The following is a 17,505-nucleotide window of genomic DNA, read 5'->3' on the forward strand; positions in this document are numbered from 1 at the left end:
GAACCAGGGCAGGGCTTTCCGGCGCACTGGACGATTGGCGCTGAGAACATCGGTATCGAGCGGCATTGCGGTATCGGCCCCGTTGATGCAGGAGAAGGCCCGCGCCGAGGAACAGCCCCCGACCCGACGACGAAACGGGAAGATAGCACCTGGCGTCATTGGACCCAGTCTGACGCGACTTCAGAGAGAAGGTGCATGTGCAAGAAAGAAGGGCCCCCCGCTCGCACTCTCGAGTCGTAGTTTTCTTCCGAAGTGTGGAATACAATAAGAGAGCCACCATCGTGAGCCGGGAATAATGCGGCGACGGCCACCAGGACTCGGGTCGCCGAAAACGGCTGGCTGCCCCGGCACGGAATGCGGAATGCGGAATACGGGTGGATGAATGGGTTCGTTGACCAGGGTGGGTCCTGCCGATGATTCGGAGGATCGTCTCGCGTCAAGCCCCCACCAGCCACAGCCGTTGCCACGACGCGCACAGCAGTCGTTACTTCGTACTTCCGTATGTACCTGACTGTTGCTAAGAGGTAACGTAGTGTGTAACGCAACCTGCAACTCTGTGGACAGGCACACTGCTGTGTACGGGGCGCCGTGATTTATTTTAAATCCTGCCACGTTCGCGATTCCCGCGCCCTGTTCAAGCCGCCTCGAACTGAGGATGGTGCCGACATGGCCGACGTGACGACGGCGTTCAACGCCCTCTTGAAGGGCCATGAAGCGCCGGCCACCAAGCCCTTTAGCCCGGACACGGCCGACGAGTTCCTGAAGGAAGCATATCGGATAGTGCGTCTCCCTGCCTACTGTTGATGCATCTGTCAACGGGCGCGAACTGATGTTGCTGCTACCTGCTGCCTTTCTAGAACTCGCTCATTGCCCGCCTGCACTCCGAATTGCGCAACTTGCGCCAAGCGTACCTCTCAACAGCCGCTCCGCGAAAAACACTCCTGCGCACTGCTGCGTCTCGTCCGGCGCCCTCGCAACATGTCTACCTTACGGACCGGGATCGAGAGGAGATTGATGCGAACGCCAAGATGACACTCCGCGACCTCAACGCTCGGATTCGCGCGCTTGAGGAAGCCGAGCAGCTGCGGCAGAATACCGAGCTCGCCCTGATGCGGAAGCGCTGGTCTCGCGGACTCGGCGCGCTAGGATCGTGGGCGGTCAGTGACGGTGCCCGCAGTGAGCAGGCCGCCCTCGAAGCTGCCGCTCGACAGCTTGGAGCTCATCGAGAGAGCGTGATCTGGTTCCTCAGGACACGGCTGCAAGAGACGGCACGGACACAACAGCACATGATGGAGACGCGCCTGGCCAGGGAAATGGAGAAGAACAGGAGCGTGCTGGCCAAGGCTCGGGGCCCGGCTATGGCAATGGGTATGCACGGCGCTGCAAACCACAGCGCTGGGAAACCGCCAGCGAGCGCAGCCGCCAGTGGCACTGGCTTGCCAGTGCCGGTGGAGGGGGAAAGAAAACCCGTGATGGACGCTCTCACGGACGACCAAAAGCAAATGTTCGAAAAGGGCAACCAGGACATGCTCCGACACCTCGAGAGCACCCTCGACAAAGTCAGGTAGGACTCCGTCGGTCAAAGATCGCCAGGTTATCGCTTTTGGTTGACCTGACCCCGCGCAGGACGGCCGAGAACTCCCTCATTGAAATTGCCGAGCTTCAGAACCTGCTCGTCAGTAATCTTGCCACGCAATCGGCACACATTGACCAGTTGGTTGCGGATTCGCTCGAGACCACCGAGGGCATCGGCAAGGGGAACAAAGAGCTGAAGAAGAGCGCAGGGAGAGCCAGCCCGGCCCGATACACCTTCTTTGCCGCTGCTGGGCTCTGCACTGTTCTGATTCTTTGGGACCTGATTATCTAGGGGGCAGCGCTGCGATGGGCTGCCGAAGCTGAACCTGGGAAGTGTCTGCCCAACGGAGTTTCCCACACAATAGCCAAATATACACCGCAGCAAGACAGGAGTTAGCCTGGTGATGTGCACACATTTAGCGGAATGTGGCTCTGGAGGGAATAGCTCCGTAAGTTAAGTTGATTGCCTCACGCTTTTCCTTTCACGTGCAAAGTTGTTCTCCCGTTTACTGCATAACTTCCTAGTTATTCCTTAAGTCTGTTGGCGCGTAAAACCGGTTTGGGGGCCAATGATAAAATACGACGGAGGGCTGCCGAAGTGGCAGGTCCATTCCTCGCTCGGCTCACTCAGGTTGGAGCTGCGCGTTTTCTCACACGGTGCCGCCCGCGGACGGATCCGTCAAGAGTAACGGCCAGGGGCTGTGCCTTAACAGGGCCTGCTAGCTCCGTTCTGAGCCCCTTGCCTGAAGGCCCCACCACCTACCAAGCGAGGCAAGGTACCCGCTGCATCCGTTGCATCCGTTTCTGCCAGGGGTTAACGTTAGTAACTTAGAATCACACAGTAGTGCACAGTACCGTGTATACACACCTAAGATTCCTGCGCCGCGGCCCTCGCGGACGCCGGCTCTCCCGGCCTAGCACATGCCAACTCAGTCAAGCTGGCCCGCTCGGTGCGTGGCTCGGATACGATACTGCGCGCTGCTACAAGTTGTGGCCGCGCAGCGAAGAACACCCCGCCGATGAGAATTGCAGCGGCAGAGCACGATCACGACGACGATAAATGAACCCCGACGCGCCTGCCGGCCCGGCAAAGCCGGACCGGCCGCGGACTCCGGTGAGCGATGCTGAAGCAGCTCGCGCTGGAGGCGATCAGGTGCTCGTTTTGTCTCCGGGGGTGACCCTCACCCTCGGGCCCGATGCTCTGCTCTTGTCTGGTAGGGCCTCCATGCCAGCGATGCAATAGGGACTTCCGTGGGATTTCCTGGCTAACGCGTCTCCCGTGAATGCTACCAACGCAGGCCAGCTTGCAACCAAGCCCGATCGCTCGTGTCTTTGCATTGCGCTCCCAGGTGAGACCGCCCCAGGCATCGAGACCTGGGCGTGTTGGGGCCGTTGCTGAAGCTATTCCCAGGGTCTCGTGGCACGCCAAGCAGCATTCCTTATTACAACGTCCTCTGGGCCGAAATCACCGGCGACCGGAGGTGGCTCCGGATTGACTATGCAGACCAGACGCAGCCGCATCATGTAGAAGTCCGCAGTGCCAAATTCGCTATTCCCGAGCTACCTATCGAGCAGGCCACCCCCGGCGCGGGCGACCAGGTGGCCTCGTGGGTCGAGCAGCTCCTGGACCGCGCATACCGCGGGTCGGCCCGCTGCAAACGTGCCTGGGTTCTCGTGAACCCACACGCCGGCCCTGGCGGGGCCGACAGGATCTGGCAGGACGACGTTCGGCCGATCTTTGAGGCAGCACGGATGCCCCTGACCGTCGTGCGCACCAGCTACTCCGGCCAGGCGGTCGACTTGGCCCGCGAGTTGGACATTGACAACTATGACATCGCCGTCCCCTGCTCGGGAGATGGGCTGCCCCACGAGGTGTTCAACGGTCTTGCCAAGCGTCCGGACGCCCGCCGCGCCTTGTCCAAGATAGCTGTGTGCCACATTCCCTGCGGGTCTGGCAACGCCATGAGCTGCAACTTGTATGGCACCCACCGGCCGAGCTTGGCGGCGCTGGCTATCGTCAAGGGTGTGCCGACGCCGCTGGATTTGGTCAGCGTCACGCACGGGGACCAGCGGACCATCAGCTTCCTCAGCCAGGCGCTGGGCCTGATTGCGGAGGTGGACCTGGGCACTGAGAATCTGCGGTGGATGGGCGCCACGCGTTTCACGTTTGGCTTCCTCAAATTAGTCATGCAGCGGAAGACATACCCGTGCGACATTGCCGTCAAAGTCGAGATTGACGACAAGGAGGAGGTGAAAAGGCACTATCGGCAGCGGGTGGCACAGCCCGGGCGGGAAGTTTCAAAAACTGGCGAGCAACCTCAGGGACCCGCGGACAAACAGTCCAGTGTCTCGTCCTCGGCAGCCGACGCTACGGATCGTCCGGACAGTGATGACAGTCTCGGGCTTCCACCCTTGAAATATGGAACGGTCATGGATAAGCTGCCCGAGGGCTGGGAGCTCATCCGTCATGAGAAGCTCGGTAGCTTCTACTGTGGCAACGTAAGTAGTCTGGGCGAATAGCCGCGAGCCTCTCCCGCCTCTTGATCCTATCTCACTCATCATTGTGTAGATGGCCTACATGGCGCCGGACGCCAATTTCTTCTCGGCGGCGCTTGCCAACGACGGCTTCATGGACCTTATCACGACTGATGGCGACATATCGCCCTTGAAGTCCATCGGGCTACAGCTGGCCGTCGAATCGGGCCACTTCTTCGACAGTCCGCTCGTGTCGTACCGCAAGGTGTCCGCCTTCCGCATCATTCCGCGCAACCAAGAAACGGGCTACATCAGCATCGACGGTGAGGCCATCCCCTTCGGCCCAATCCAGGCCGAAGTCCACCAGGGCCTCGGCCTTACTCTGTCCAAGAGAGGCGCGTTCGAGGCACCGGGCCCACTGAACTGGGACACCGTGACTACCAGTGAACGGCTTTTGGCCTAGCAGTGTTCTTGGAAATGCCCGTTAAACAAACATCCTGCCAGGTGATTGCTTGGTGACGTTTGTACCGTTTCTCGGTCCGACCTGCCAGGGCCTACCGCGGAGTTGATCAGTGGCATAATTTCGCATGATAGGTGTCTTCGCTGGGTTGGACAATGCCTATCCCAGTGAGCCCTTCGCCCTTCGGACGGATAATGAGTTGAGTGGGAGCTAGAGTTGATTCAGCAAATCTTGGTTGAACATTCCGCGCCGCACGCCCTAGACATGGTAGATGGTATGTGATTTGTATAATAGACAATTCGCCCGTGTCGTTCAATGCATCAACTTAATCAGAAACTTCACCCGAAATACGTCAGACGTGGTACACGCAGAACGGGCATTCATCACGCACACTCCTTAGATTTCTAAGATGAGTCTTCAATCATCAAATCCGTCCCAGCTTCCACCGTCCCCCTGATCTTCTTCCGTATTTCCATTCTCTCGAGCCTCCCCCCTTGGTTTCCTATTCGCTGGGAGGCGATCGTCGGCAAGCGATTCTTTTGATCTGGCCCGCACAGCCGGGCTCGTTGTCGCCTGCTCGAGAGCGTCTATCTGCTCCGAAATTCTCTGGATGATCTCCTGCGCTGCCTCGTCGCCATCCTCGAGCAAGCCGGCCTTCTCCGCCTCGTCGACCCAAATGTCCAAGACGTGTAGCCTCAAGCCGACAGCAATCTTCTGTGATATTTGGCCGTCCCCCTCCAAGGTCTGCTCTATCCGCGCCTCCTCCTCAAGCGCAAACGGCCACTCGCCCAGCAGGCCCAGCACGTCGTCCACCCTGCTCGCATCCCAAGCCGAGCCGCCCTTGGCCGCGCTCCCGCCGTCCTTCCGCATCCACTTGAACCCAGCCCCGACCACCCTTCTCACGAGCAGCAGGAATTTCTCCATCCGCAGCACGTCGATGCCCGTCCATTCACGCGACATGGTGGCCCAGAAACCGCGGAGCCAGGGCGCGGCGGCTTCGCGCGGAAGCACATAGATGAGGTCGGCCAGCTCGTTGCAGAGGTTCTGTTGCGGAATGGCCCGGTCACACATCCACAGCGCGTAGAAGAGGCCCTTCCAGAGTTTGAGGATGTCGAGCGGCGTGAGCGCCGAGGCGACTTGTCGGGCAGAAAGGAAGGCACGCAACGACGAGAGGGCCGAGGTGCGGATTTTGCGGTCTGTGAAGCGGAGAACGTTAGCGAGGGGAAATAGGATTGCGTAGCCAAAGTAAGGTCGGTCGCCTGCAGGCTGAAACGCACCGCTCGAGGCGAGATTCTTTATAAAGGGCATGCTCTGCTGGGTCGCCATTTCTGTCGATGTTGGCTCGGGGGACGTGAACGAATTAAGATGCCTGGAGTCTCGTTTTCGGTTCTTACGAGGGCCGAACTTGGAACAAATTTGGAAGGACGAAAGGCTGAGGCGGAAGCTGGCGAGGATCCCGTGCTGCTTGATACCGAGGGCGACGAGGTCGCAAGATGCTGAAATCTTGTCCGCCCGGCAGAAAGTGTTCCTCTTGGCGTGGGGCGCCAGTTACTGGTACATACCTTCAGGTAGGTACCTGAGTTAGAGCATCGGTAGTCTGTAACGGTATCTTACGGCGGAGCTATTATTACGGAGCACCGCGAATATTCTGAGGCCCTCGTTACAGGTAACTGACTTACCTCTTATGTTCCCGTCGTTTACTTTGTAAGTCACCAAGCCATCGCGTTCAACCTGCATTTTCGGCAGACTTAGAGGCGACGGCGCTCAGATTCTTGGACGAAGGCAGCCCTGAGAATGCTAGCTATATGCACAGGAGACGTTAGTAGTTGCCTAAGATCGCTGCTCTGTGTCTTCCAGGTTGGCAAGGAACGCCCAGTTTTAGGTTCACGGCTCGCTCACGAGACTGAAGGGAGGAAATTTGGGGGATCGCCCTCGGGTCCGCCCGCCCGATTATCCAGCGACCCAGTACTGTGGTATCGAATTTACCCGCCAATTTTCATGCAAGTGCGCTTCCCGTCTGCTGTGCTGACCTTAACTTTCATAATCTACGGCTCTGGGTTGTTAATTGATACCTTGAGTACACTAGACACGTTAACTCTCGAGTTTAGGTGTCCACCGCGGTGCGCTCGAGTCCCGGAGGGTAACTTGGGCCGTGGGGTAAGTACCGAGCTGAGTTACACGATGGATGAAGAACGACTCTCGATACGGACGTGAATCCCGAGACTTTCCGCCTGTCCTGTGGTCGTGACATCACTCACGTAATGTACTGTCGTGTAGCGCGGCCCTCTACAATGGATGAAGACCTAGGCTGATGATCTCCGCCCCGAAGTCCCACAACTTGGGGCGTACCTCGTAGTTACCCCAGACTTGGGCCGGCGCGTGTTATCCACGCGGTTTGGCGCAGGACGTTGCCTCGGCGTAGTTCGGTCTTCCACGGCATCCGGCTTCACATGCTTGACGACGGATGCCATTTGACTGGTGTACATACATACAAGGAGGCTCCGTCTTCCCTCCACTTTGCTTCTGGGTTTGCTCAACTCAACTCTGCAACATCGTTGCACCTGTATGACTCTTTGGCCTAAGTGCCTGATTTGCACCTCGAGTCGAACGATTTCCATCGTGAGTCGCGCGAGCACTTGCACTGCGATCTGAGTCTCTCGGTTCATCGCCCTGGTCCTCGACCTGCCCGAGTACCATACCTTACTGAGACGGTCAGTCCAAGACAGTGAGAGTGGCTGTGCAGGCAGCTTTTCTGTTAACGAATCGCTGCAAACCAGCCAGCAACCCGTCCGCTGTCGGTTGTCCGGGTGCTCCCACTGGAGCGGTTGTAGCGTCACACCTAACGTAACTAGCGCAGGGGAAGGAAGGAACGGGACCGGAAGCGCCCCAGAAACGCACCACCAGCCGCGCTTAAAATGAGCGACTCACCTCGTCATCGCCGCACCCCGTCTTCCTCGTCACCACCTTCCCTCCGTTCGTCCCCAATCTCTCGACTCCAGCGCATTGCAAACCACATGGCGCCGGCGTCCACAACACGCTTCCCCGCGGAGGTGGTTCCTCAGGCCCCTGAGGACCCCCTCTTTGGGCTGATGCGAGCATACAAGGCCGACCCAAGTCCAAACAAGGTTGATCTGGTGCGTCGCAGCCCTGGCCGCCGAACTGTTTTGCCTTCGCCCTTCCCCAAACGTTTGCCGCTGACCTGTTTGTCTCCAGGGAATTGGCGCGTACCGCGACGACAACGCAAAGCCCTGGATCTTGCCAGTGGTCAAAAAGGTTGGCAATCATTTCATTGCAGCCTCCGCCATCGGTTGATCAGGTCCCTTGCCCAGCTTCCAGCAGTTTTCAGCAGCTTGGTGGGGTGGTGGCCTGTTTACCCGCCCCGCCATGGCGGGCGCATTCTGCCCAGTTACCCCTCCCCCGCACGAACGAGCTTCACCGCAGACAGCTGCTAATCCCGCGGGATGCGCCAGGCCGACGAAATCCTGCGCAACGACCCAGAAGCGAACCACGAATACCTCCCCATTGCCGGGCTTGCGTCGCTCACCAGCAAAGCCGCCGATCTGCTGCTCGGGAACTCGGCGCCCGCCGTCGCCGAGAAGCGCGTCGCCTCCGTACAGACCATCTCGGGCACTGGCGCCGTTCACTTGGGTGCCCTCTTCCTTGCCAAGTTCTACAAAATCAATGGCGCCAACCGGACCGTCTACCTTAGCAACCCGACCTGGGCGAACCACCACCAAATATTTACAAATGTCGGCCTGCCGATCGCCAGCTACCCGTATTTCAACAAGGAGACCAAGGGGCTGGATATCGACGGGATGAAGGCGGCGCTCGCGGAGGCGCCGGACGGCAGCGTCATCCTCCTGCACGCTTGCGCGCACAACCCGACTGGCGTTGACCCCTCTCTGGAGCAGTGGGGCGAGATTGCCTCGTTGATGAAGGCGAAGGGCCACTTCCCCTTTTTCGATACCGCCTATCAGGGCTTCGCCTCGGGCGACCTGGACCGCGATGCCGGCGCCATCCGGCTGTTTGTTCAGATGGGCTTCGAGTTGGTGATCGCGCAGTCGTTTGCCAAGAACTTCGGCTTGTACGGCGAGCGCGCCGGCTGCTTCCACTATGTGGCCGCTCCGTCCCCTGAAGCCGCCGAGATCACGACGCGCGTGGCCTCGCAGCTTGCCATCCTGCAGCGCTCCGAGATCAGCAACCCGCCCCTTTACGGCGCCCGCATTGCATCTATCGTCCTCAACGACCCAGCGCTGTTTGCCGAGTGGCAAGAGAACCTCCGTACCATGTCGGGTCGCATCATCGACATGCGCAAGAAGCTGCGGGGCAAGCTCGAGGAGCTGGGAACTCCCGGCCAGTGGAACCACATCACGGATCAGATCGGCATGTTCAGCTTCACGGGGCTCAGCGAGGCTCAGGTCCTCAAGCTGCGGTCCGACTACCACATCTACATGACCAAGAATGGGCGGATCAGCATGGCAGGCCTGAACTCGAGGAATGTGGACTACGTTGCCACGGCTGTGGATAGAGTGGTCCGCGAGGTTCAGTAAAGCCTTGCTTCGTTGCGAAGCACAGCCGAGCCGATCCTAGCATTGGCGAATGGAAGACACACTATGAGGTCACGGGTTTCTATATGGCAAATGTGGTTCGATCTGGCGCAGTAGCGTGCGATGGCATAAAGGGGGAAAAATTGCTGTCCTTGGTTTTCGATCATGTGTTTTCAACCTCGAGATGCGCTGATATAGGACCACTCACCTCTGGCTACCTCGATCCCAAGGGAACCTTGGATGATCCGCAGCTGTACATAGGAATAAAGCGTGAAATGGCCTGTTGGTACGTTGCAAGAACACGGGATACAGACATGATCACGATATTCTCGTTGTCTCAAGCTTGGTAGCTGAGCGCGAGCACATATTTGGGCAAGCAACAGAAACACAAGACCCGGAGCCCTTTTTCTTCCCACTCGACCAACCACACCCGTCCATGCACCCGGTCTACGTGACTGTACTGTTCATACAATATCACCGTCTTTTGTTTCTATATGTCAACCTGATGCGGACACGCCGTCTCCGCTAGTCCCTTTAATACCGAGGAACGGCCGGAAAAAGAGACCGCGGCCGATGCAGGACCGAGAGCTCGGTCACTCGCTGGCGCCAACGATAATCGCCATGTTCCCAGCTATTGCCCTGTCCAATAATCGAGCTGCTGAGAAGCGAGGGGGGTCCCGTGGCTATCTAAGCCCCGGGGACCTCAGCGAGCTCCGTCTCGATGACCCCCTTGACCTTGGGAGCCAACGAATCCATCGCACCGTCCAGGACCTTTCGCAACCTGGCCGCCTGCTCCAGGACCCGGGTGTGGCCTCTGTCGATAGCCACCGCTGCCTTCAAGCACCGCAAGGCCAAAAGGTATTTCTCTGCCAACAATCATTAGCTTGGGTGCCAATAAGAGGAAACTTGGGTCGTCGAGGGAGGCGTACTCCTGCGGACGAAGACTTCAAATCCAGCAAACTGGCCCTCAATGTTCCTGGGGCTGAACTGGAGCAAGGGCCACAAGAACTTCATGGCGTCGCCGAGTGGATCCGTAGTCGCCGCCAACTTCACTCCGTTCGGGTCCTCGTCTTTCTTCTTCGCCTCCTCGCCGTCCTTGCCCTTCTGGGCGCCGGCTTTGTTCGGATCCTGTTTGGCAGCCTTCTCGGCAGCCTCGCGCTCCGCCTTTTGCGCCTCCTTCTTGGCCTTCTTGGCCGCCTTCTTTCGCTCCGCGGCGTCCTCGCCGTTCGCTTGGCCTGCCTCAACGCCGTTGGTGCCGTTCTGGGGCTTGTCGTGCATCGATAGGTAGAGGTTCACGGCATTGAGGGCGGCCCGGAAGTAGAAGGGATGTTCGCGCAGCCGGTCCTCCCAGCGAATCAGGTCGATATACGCGCGGATCTGGCCCTTCCGCAGGGAGAAGCTGTGGAAGTCAAACTGGTCCTCCTGCCAGGTGTCGAAGATGTTGAACACGGTGTGATAGCGCTTGAGTGCCAGGCCTAGGTTGCCCCGTCGTTGCCATGCCTCGCCATCCTCGGTCAGGAACCAGACGCACTGCATGTCCACCAGATCGGCAAGCGGACCGCCGACTGTCTCTGCCCGGGTGAACAAGCCCATTGTCGCCAGGGCCTTCTCGTTCTCGTTGTTCCGCAGCTGATACTTGGCAGCCTTGGAGTTGATATAGCGATCTTTGGTGTCGAGCGAGCGAGCGTGGTCCATCGCTTCCGCAGCCCTTGCGATCTCGCCCTGGTGCTTGAATATCCTGGCTCTTGTCATGTGGAAGTCCACACTTTTGGGATCCAACTCGATCGCCTTCTCAACGTACTCCATCGCCCTAGCGAGGTCGCGTGACAGGTAGTAATCGTAATGTTGCGCCAAGAAGTAAAGAGCCGCCCCTTCACCCTTGGAGCTGTCTCCGTTCGCCTGGTCCCGAGCGACTGAGCCGCCGCGCAGCTCTTCCAGATATTCCCGGGCAAGGGCGGGTAGTATATCCTTCTTGGACGCGTCCGAGTACAGATGCTTTACGTTGGCAAACGTCGACGGAACCCCCTTGTCAAACATGAGAGTCAAGTACTCTTTGGCGGTCGAGCGGAAGAAGTCCCCTGGAACTCTTGGTCAGCGACAGGCGGCCTCCAGAGGTCACGTATACGCACCAGACAGGAAATCGAGAGGGAGACGCCGCGCAGCGTCGCAGCGAGGATATTTGGCGGCATACTCGTCGTAGACGGCCTTCTGGGCAGCCTCGGCTACAGCGGGGATGCCCAGAGAGTTAATCAGGCCCTTGTAGTACTCTGGATGTTCCGGATTCCTATCCAGCAGAGCCCGATACGCCTTGGCGGCCTCCTGTTTCCGGCCAAGTTGCGCGAGGTAGCGGGCCCGGAGCTCCATCACAGCCAGCCGATCGAGGCAGTTCTTGCAGTCCGTCTCCAGATGTTCCAGCGCCCGCTCGATGTCACCCATCTCGGCAATGATGGTGTTCTTGTAGAGCAGCGCTTCCGAGTTCTCGAAGTCAGTCCTCAGCGGAGTGGTCGTAACGGATTTCTCGTAGGTGGTGAGGATGTTCTCGGCCTGCCGAAGGTTGCCGTCAAGGTGGTAGGCAATGGCGAGGGCGGTCCAGTTCTGGCGCAGCTGTGGTCTCGCCTTGAGCATGGCAAGTCTGCTCTGGATGTAGCCCTGGTAGTCGCGCATCTGGATCTGCAGCACGGCCAGGTCCCTCTGGATCTGGTGCGAATCCGGCTCGAGCTTCAGGGCGAACTTGTAGGCCTTGATGGCCTCGTCGAAGTTCTTGTTGGTCCGGTAGAGGATGCCGTAGACATGCCAGCATATGTACGACTTCATGTCAATCGTCAGCGCCTCCTTGGCGAGGGCAAATGCCTCCTCGGTCTTGCCCTGGGCGTTGAGGATCAACGCCTTCATTGACATGGTGTCCCCATGCTTGGGATTTCGCTTCAGGATCTGCTCAGCGGCTTTCAGGCCGCGCTTGTACTGTTTATCCTCATAGTAGCGGATGACGGTCCGAAAGAGGTTGGCCTCCCTCGTGCTGAGTGTCTGCGGCATCTGGTTCGAACTCGCGGGGCTGCGCCGCGGGAGGTGGTCAGATTGGGAGGTGGAGGGACACCTGAGCGTGTGCAAGAGTGTGCTCGAGCAACAAGAGGCTGGATCGAAACGGAAGGGAACTCGTGTTCGTCCGCTGGCGAGGGAGACGTGTCTGCGGTTTACCTAAGGTACATGCACCTAGGTAAAGGTAAGGCAGGCAGCTTTTAAAAAGTCCAAGCCAGGCAGGTGCAGCCAGAGCAGGGTCAAGAGCGAACAAGGAAATCCGACGGCCAGCTCAGATTAGAGGTTACGGGCGGGTCGCGCGATGGCCGCGGTTTCTCGCGGTGTGTGTTCGCTCGTGGGATTTGCTGGTGCACATGAGCTGCAGTCTCTCTGCAGATTGCGGCGAAATAAAGTGGGATTGACGAAGCCCGGGCGTTGAGGTTAGCCCCACCATTGAGCCGGGCTCGGACCTCTCAGCGCAGGCCCGCCAAGCCACTGCACATGCCCCCAGTTCAACTGACGCTCTGCGAATAACAACTGGAATATTCACCTTACCTACAAGTTAGCTACCTGGGTGAATGTACCGTATGTACGCATCATTAACACTACTTAAGTAAGGTAGTTGGTGGGCACAAGTTTACTCCCTTCCGATCTCTGCCAATCCAAAGCGCGTGGTCGAGGGAACAATTGAGGGACGAATGGGCCGCGGTGGTTCGACGCGGTGCTTGTAACTCGATATGCAAAGATCTCGCTGGCTGGATATCGTACACGGAGAGTACACGGAGAGTACACGGGCAAACGGCAGCCTTCATCGACTCCCGTCCGGCGCTTTCCTGCTGGACCTTCGCCAATCCGCCAAGGCCTGCTGCCACTCAGGAAAGGTCGAGTCACCACACCGTTGCCGAACTATATCCCATGTTCTCGACCGGACAATGTTCTCCACCCCCATCTCCAACCGGAGAACGTTGGCCAAGTGTTCTGTCCGGGCCTCCCGGGGAAAGAAGCGCGCCGAGTACGGGTCGAGTCTCTCATCCACGACTTTCTCCCTGTTTCTCTCGTTCTCTGCCTCCCTCAAAGCCCTCTCCGGGTCATCGGGGTCAGGGCTGGTGGCAACCAAGGAGCAATAGCTCAGGACATCTGACCGGACCTGCCACGACGGGAAGAGCACCTGCTCCTTAAACGCATTGCAAGCGGCCGCGTCGATCTGGTGCGAAAGGGGACGAGGGCCGACGCGCGACGTCGAAGTCGGGTCGAACCCACTCCGGGCGGGCGTCTCTAAAGCATTCAAGTTCTGGGTGATGGTGTCATCAATCGCGCTTCGCGATAGGCGGAGGAAGTCTGCCGCGGCGTCAGCCAACGCGCGTCCGAAGAGAAACGGTCGGGGGACTTGGGGGTCGTCCGTGCCTCGCAAAGCTGTCGTCGAGAAGCAAAACTGCGGGTTGAGTGGTGGCAGGGAGGTAGGCTGCGTCATCACGTTAGAGCTTCTCGTGCGCTCAGCAGCCTTTGCTGGGTTTGCGGCGTCACTCGACCGAGCCGCCGAATTCGTCGTCCACAGGATGCCTGCCAGCTTGCCGGATGCCGGGTTCACCCGAAAATATAATTGTATCCCTTTGAAAGGTATGGGAGACTTGGCAAACGCACTCGTCGGGTTTGTTGACTTGGTAGGTACTCTCCCCTCGCAAGCGCTGGGAACGGCGAGATGGCGGTGCTGTTCAGAACTCAGCTTGGTGAGGCGTCATCTCCCGCCCCAGCCGGTTTTTACTGCGTATTTGATTGGTCCAAGCTTGTCCTTCAGCCCGGGGAACGGTCGCGTTCGTTCAGCCCTAGACAGAGTAAGATACGGTAACGTAATCAATCGACCGCCCTTCTGACCCGTTGTGTTATGGTCTGGGGCTGGGGCTTCATGCCAGCTCATTGCGAAACAAGATCTTGCCATTGTTTCAAGATGTCGAGCGCAAGGAGCGGTCCAGTCTCCTCGGTGATTCTTGCACACATGTAGGTATCTTGCACTGCCCATGTGCGCTTCGAGTTCTTTGAGTGCCGGAGTGCTGCGTACCTCGTGCATACCACCGGGGCAGTGGCAACAAGCAACAACCATGAGGCATCTTAAGCTGTTGTACAAGACTTGGCTGCTGACAATCTCAACTGGTTCCATGAACCACCGTCGTTGGCCGCCCAAACAACGCCCAGACCTTACATGGACAGGTAGAGAGGTGGTCTTGAGCAGTATTATCGCAGCTTCATGCGGATCTGTGCCCAGAAGCTGCCAAAACCGACACCTCAAGGCATTGCAACCGAGGAGCCCGTGGTGAGCAAAGACCACAGGCCCGGCAGGGCTGATACCGGCCGGGGCAGAAAGGAGCTGAAGAACCCCCAAGACATGCCTGTCGGGCCACGTCACCGGGGACAGTCAGTGCCAGTCGGGCATCGAAGTCTCCGCCAAGCCATTGATTGCTTGGGCCGATGCCTGCGGGCAACCGGCAAGATAGGGTTTCTCTAGCCGCGTCCTGGCTTGCAAAACACCCACGCTGACAAGGTCGTTGGGCCAAAAAAAAGGCAGAAAAAAAAAAAAAAAAGAAAAAGAAAAAGGTGTGGAGCCATATACGGGAAAGAGAGTTGATGATGCCGGAGCGTCTTGATCTGGCATGGACGAGCAGCACGCCGGCCACATCGCAGCAATGGGAGGGAGGGCTGATGGTGCTGTGCTGAGAAGGGATGCTTGCCGGCCCGAGGTGGTAACCGGCCCGCAAAGCCGACTCGAGTGAATCTGGGTCCACGGCGAAACTGCCCCTGGCTTTGACCATACGTACGGAGTAGGTAGGTACCTTAGTTACCAAGCACAGATTACTTACAGTACAAACCTAGATGTACGACTCACAGACGACTGCTTCGTATCTTTTGGTTGAGAGCTCCGCATGTGTGCTGTGGTCGAGGCACTGGAGGTTCCAGAAGCAGAGAGATCGTCGCATCGCCCCGTTCACAAGCAACGCCGAGCACTCCCTTCCGAAGTTCGAATCCCGTCGCCTATGCACCAGGCTGGAATCGGACGTGGAAGCGCGGCTTGGCGGCATGAGAACACAACATCCAGGGGACACGCTGGGCAAGGTCGCAGGAGCCATTAGAGCCTAAACTGCCACATGGGAATGGGAATCAGCCAAAACCCAGCAATTTGTCCGAAAAAGACACAAAGCGCCCGAACCCCCTGGCCCAGCGAGCGGGATTCAGGTTGTTATAACATACCGGGTACGGAATGCTTGGTACACAGTACTACTCTGTACACCGTAATTCCGGCCAGTCCTTCCCATCCGCCCGGAAAACGAGGGTGCTTGGGATCGAGGGTAAATGGCCGCCATCAGCGGGGCCTGGGGGCGCGGGCAGATCTCATTTCAGCGTTATCTTGACCTCGCCGTTGAAGCCGTTCCCGTGCACAGCTGGGAACCGGGGGAACACTCGTGTGATATCCGCCTGTTTGGAGCTCGCTGGACATGGTTGGCGCCTGGTTCGAGACCAGTAATGCTGGACATCCGAGGCGTGACCAGGGTCGGCGCCGGTCGACGGCCGGCCCGGTTGCGTGTGAAGTGGGAATATCGGCCCTGGGGTAGCGGCCTCCTTCGGGTGAGCTTGACAAGGCGTTGGCGGATCTGACCGGCACAGTTCACAGTTAGGTACAGGGGACAGGGCAGCTGACAGAGTAGCAGACCGCAGCATGGGTCAGTAACGAAAAGACAAACCCGCCGTCATGGTGAGCCCAACAATTCGCCGTGCGGCCCATCCGCGGCTGGGAAGCTCGAGTTAAACGCCCGGGCACAAGATCCGGGACAGCCAGTCTTGGAGAAGAGTTCACAGTAAGCTACCTTACTGCGCTGGGCGGGCCGCGCTGCTGTGGCCACACTACGCAGTCGTGGACGGAACGCTAGATCGGGGGTTTTCTGTCGGGCAGAAGCGATTCTGCACGTCAACATGCCTCATCTGGGATAAAACGGGTTGTGGAACAAGGAGTGGAGAACTCCCCTGCCGTCCTGCAGCTGTATCTCGGAGCGTCAGTCTCCAAGTCTTCTTTCTCACCAGTCATCGCGGCTGGGGTGCAGCCGGTGAAGGCGACAACCGGGCAGGGCCGGCGCTTGCGGTCGTCTAATCTTGGAGCGTCAGCTAGGTCCGCGCGGCACCAAACGGCTTCCCATGCCGACTGCTCTCGCAAGCCACTCCTCCATCCGGCGACTCCCCGCTAGCAGCCGAGTCGTTAAGGTTAATAACTGATCCCGCCGGGGCAGAATCGGCCTACTGTGTTATAGCCAGCCTTGCTAGTGGATGGCCGCCCCCTGTAGGGCCGGCGGCGAAAGGTATCATCGCCTTGTGTGTCGGAAGAGGACACTGTCTCCTCTTCAGCAGGTCGTGTTACGCAGAGACGGAGGGCCCTGCCCCTTTCCAATGGTCCTGCCCTTGTGTATGTACAAGTCGCCGGTCGGTAACCTGGCTCACGAACGGTCTTCTCCAGACTGGCGGCAACGACACGTTGTGAGAGGGCGGTTCGGGCGGGTACGGAACGCGACCTCCCTTTCTGTGGTGTGGCCAACCCAAATCGAACGTCCGTTGGGAAGGCACACCTGCCACCCAACTTATATCCCCGTCACCCTTTCCCCCCCAATAGCCAAAGCTCAGGGCGGGGGCTCTGCAACACTTTCCGACTGATGGCTGAACCAGCCCGAGGAACTTCCAGGTGCTCTTACCTACCAAGAGAGCGAGCTGTGGACTTTGTACAGGGGAAGGGATTGCGTACATGATAGGGCACTGCTGCATTTGGACTGAGTCTCCCGTCCGCAGGTTCATACCGTAGAGGATGGAGGGGGGGGAGAGGACTCGGGTTGCATATTGGTAGGACTGGGCCTTACCTAACAAACGGGCAGCCACGGCCCGGACCCCGGACATGCCGTGGAGTTCTTCTAGCCCTCCTTTGTCATGGATGCCGAGTAACCACCAGTGCTCGTTGGTGATCTTGGAAATGCTGTTGCTCCCATTACTGACCACTACCGAGCCGGTATACTAGCTCGGGCTTTACCACAGTACGGATAGTTACTCGGTATTGCTACCGTCGAGCCGGGGTTGCAAATTGTACAACACAACGGCGTGCGCTGCCTCCCTCGAATATGTACGTTGATTGACGCGGGCAAACCCAGACCGGTGCGTCGTTCGGCTGCCCGGTTGGGTAACTCTCCAGGACGATGATGTGCCCGTACTCAGTGCGCAAACGGTCAGTTGCAAACAGAGAATTGCTGTGTTGTTAGTCATCTTTGGTTGGGAAAGCTCCTCCCTTCCAGTACCTCAGGAATGTACTGAATAGTGTACACTACAGGACGGAAAATACAGGACAGTTCCGTTGATCCACCCTAGTCTCGGCTGGGAAGTCCAATGATCCGCTTGAGACCCACTTCTGCT

At 58.5% G+C, this 17,505-nt stretch overlaps 6 protein-coding genes across 6 annotated transcripts; 3 read left to right on the top strand and 3 right to left on the bottom strand.

Annotated features, from left to right (window-relative positions):
• The first annotated feature begins 474 nt into the window (after positions 1–474).
• Positions 475–2,252, top strand: THITE_2116095 (uncharacterized protein). Its single transcript, XM_003653516.1, has 3 exons — positions 475–780; positions 858–1,564; positions 1,627–2,252. Exons 1-3 carry the CDS (start codon positions 667–669, stop codon positions 1,865–1,867), a joined length of 1,062 nt encoding a protein of 353 aa, XP_003653564.1. The 5' UTR covers positions 475–666; the 3' UTR covers positions 1,868–2,252.
• A 155-nt stretch (positions 2,253–2,407) lies between these two features.
• Positions 2,408–4,720, top strand: THITE_2116096 (uncharacterized protein). Its single transcript, XM_003653517.1, has 4 exons — positions 2,408–2,789; positions 2,874–2,924; positions 2,987–4,074; positions 4,145–4,720. Exons 1-4 carry the CDS (start codon positions 2,636–2,638, stop codon positions 4,511–4,513), a joined length of 1,662 nt encoding a protein of 553 aa, XP_003653565.1. The 5' UTR covers positions 2,408–2,635; the 3' UTR covers positions 4,514–4,720.
• A 207-nt stretch (positions 4,721–4,927) lies between these two features.
• THITE_66080 (uncharacterized protein) lies at positions 4,928–5,901 on the bottom strand (the record flags this gene model as incomplete). The annotated part of the gene is made up of 3 exons (XM_003653518.1): positions 5,788–5,901; positions 5,216–5,706; positions 4,928–5,086 (listed from the first exon to the last, which is right to left on the bottom strand). Exons 1-3 carry the CDS (start codon positions 5,834–5,836, stop codon positions 4,928–4,930), a joined length of 699 nt encoding a protein of 232 aa, XP_003653566.1. The 5' UTR covers positions 5,837–5,901.
• Positions 5,902–7,135: 1,234 nt separating this feature from the next.
• Positions 7,136–9,498, top strand: THITE_2116099 (uncharacterized protein). Its single transcript, XM_003653519.1, has 4 exons — positions 7,136–7,221; positions 7,363–7,644; positions 7,724–7,783; positions 7,981–9,498. Exons 2-4 carry the CDS (start codon positions 7,525–7,527, stop codon positions 9,058–9,060), a joined length of 1,260 nt encoding a protein of 419 aa, XP_003653567.1. The 5' UTR covers positions 7,136–7,221; positions 7,363–7,524; the 3' UTR covers positions 9,061–9,498.
• Positions 9,374–12,439, bottom strand: THITE_54031 (uncharacterized protein). Its single transcript, XM_003653520.1, has 3 exons — positions 11,249–12,439; positions 9,987–11,143; positions 9,374–9,923 (listed from the first exon to the last, which is right to left on the bottom strand). Exons 1-3 carry the CDS (start codon positions 12,088–12,090, stop codon positions 9,745–9,747), a joined length of 2,178 nt encoding a protein of 725 aa, XP_003653568.1. The 5' UTR covers positions 12,091–12,439; the 3' UTR covers positions 9,374–9,744.
• Positions 12,440–12,782: 343 nt separating this feature from the next.
• On the bottom strand, positions 12,783–13,932 carry THITE_2116105 (uncharacterized protein). Its single transcript, XM_003653521.1, has 2 exons — positions 13,477–13,932; positions 12,783–13,410 (listed from the first exon to the last, which is right to left on the bottom strand). The coding sequence occupies exons 1-2, from the start codon at positions 13,541–13,543 to the stop codon at positions 12,881–12,883; spliced, it is 597 nt and encodes a 198-aa protein (XP_003653569.1). The 5' UTR covers positions 13,544–13,932; the 3' UTR covers positions 12,783–12,880.
• Between the last annotated feature and the right edge of the window lie 3,573 nt (positions 13,933–17,505).

Source organism: Thermothielavioides terrestris, chromosome 2 (assembly GCF_000226115.1).
Source record: "Thermothielavioides terrestris NRRL 8126 chromosome 2, complete sequence".
Taxonomy (NCBI): Eukaryota; Fungi; Ascomycota; class Sordariomycetes; order Sordariales; family Chaetomiaceae; genus Thermothielavioides; species Thermothielavioides terrestris.

Excerpts from the sequence above, each read along its gene's own strand:
- THITE_2116095 (XM_003653516.1), top strand. The coding sequence starts at position 667 with ATGGCCGACGTGACGACGGCGTTCAACGCCCTCTTGAAGGGCCATGAA. Across the intron at positions 781-857 it reads TGAAGGAAGCATATCGGATA|AACTCGCTCATTGCCCGCCT; the intron begins GTGCGTCTCCCT and ends CTGCCTTTCTAG. Across the intron at positions 1,565-1,626 it reads AGCACCCTCGACAAAGTCAG|GACGGCCGAGAACTCCCTCA; the intron begins GTAGGACTCCGT and ends GACCCCGCGCAG.
- THITE_2116096 (XM_003653517.1), top strand. The coding sequence starts at position 2,636 with ATGAACCCCGACGCGCCTGCCGGCCCGGCAAAGCCGGACCGGCCGCGG. Across the intron at positions 2,790-2,873 it reads CGATGCTCTGCTCTTGTCTG|GCCAGCTTGCAACCAAGCCC; the intron begins GTAGGGCCTCCA and ends CTACCAACGCAG. Across the intron at positions 4,075-4,144 it reads GTAGCTTCTACTGTGGCAAC|ATGGCCTACATGGCGCCGGA; the intron begins GTAAGTAGTCTG and ends ATCATTGTGTAG.
- THITE_2116099 (XM_003653519.1), top strand. The coding sequence starts at position 7,525 with ATGGCGCCGGCGTCCACAACACGCTTCCCCGCGGAGGTGGTTCCTCAG. Across the intron at positions 7,645-7,723 it reads GTCCAAACAAGGTTGATCTG|GGAATTGGCGCGTACCGCGA; the intron begins GTGCGTCGCAGC and ends GTTTGTCTCCAG. Across the intron at positions 7,784-7,980 it reads TCTTGCCAGTGGTCAAAAAG|GCCGACGAAATCCTGCGCAA; the intron begins GTTGGCAATCAT and ends GGGATGCGCCAG.
- THITE_54031 (XM_003653520.1), bottom strand. The coding sequence starts at position 12,090 with ATGCCGCAGACACTCAGCACGAGGGAGGCCAACCTCTTTCGGACCGTC. Across the intron at positions 11,144-11,248 it reads CAGAAGGCCGTCTACGACGA|AGTTCCAGGGGACTTCTTCC; the intron begins GTATGCCGCCAA and ends TCGCTGACCAAG. Across the intron at positions 9,924-9,986 it reads TGAAGTCTTCGTCCGCAGGA|AGAAATACCTTTTGGCCTTG; the intron begins GTACGCCTCCCT and ends GATTGTTGGCAG.
- THITE_2116105 (XM_003653521.1), bottom strand. The coding sequence starts at position 13,543 with ATGACGCAGCCTACCTCCCTGCCACCACTCAACCCGCAGTTTTGCTTC. Across the intron at positions 13,411-13,476 it reads CTCGACGACAGCTTTGCGAG|ACTTCCTCCGCCTATCGCGA; the intron begins GCACGGACGACC and ends ACGCCGCGGCAG.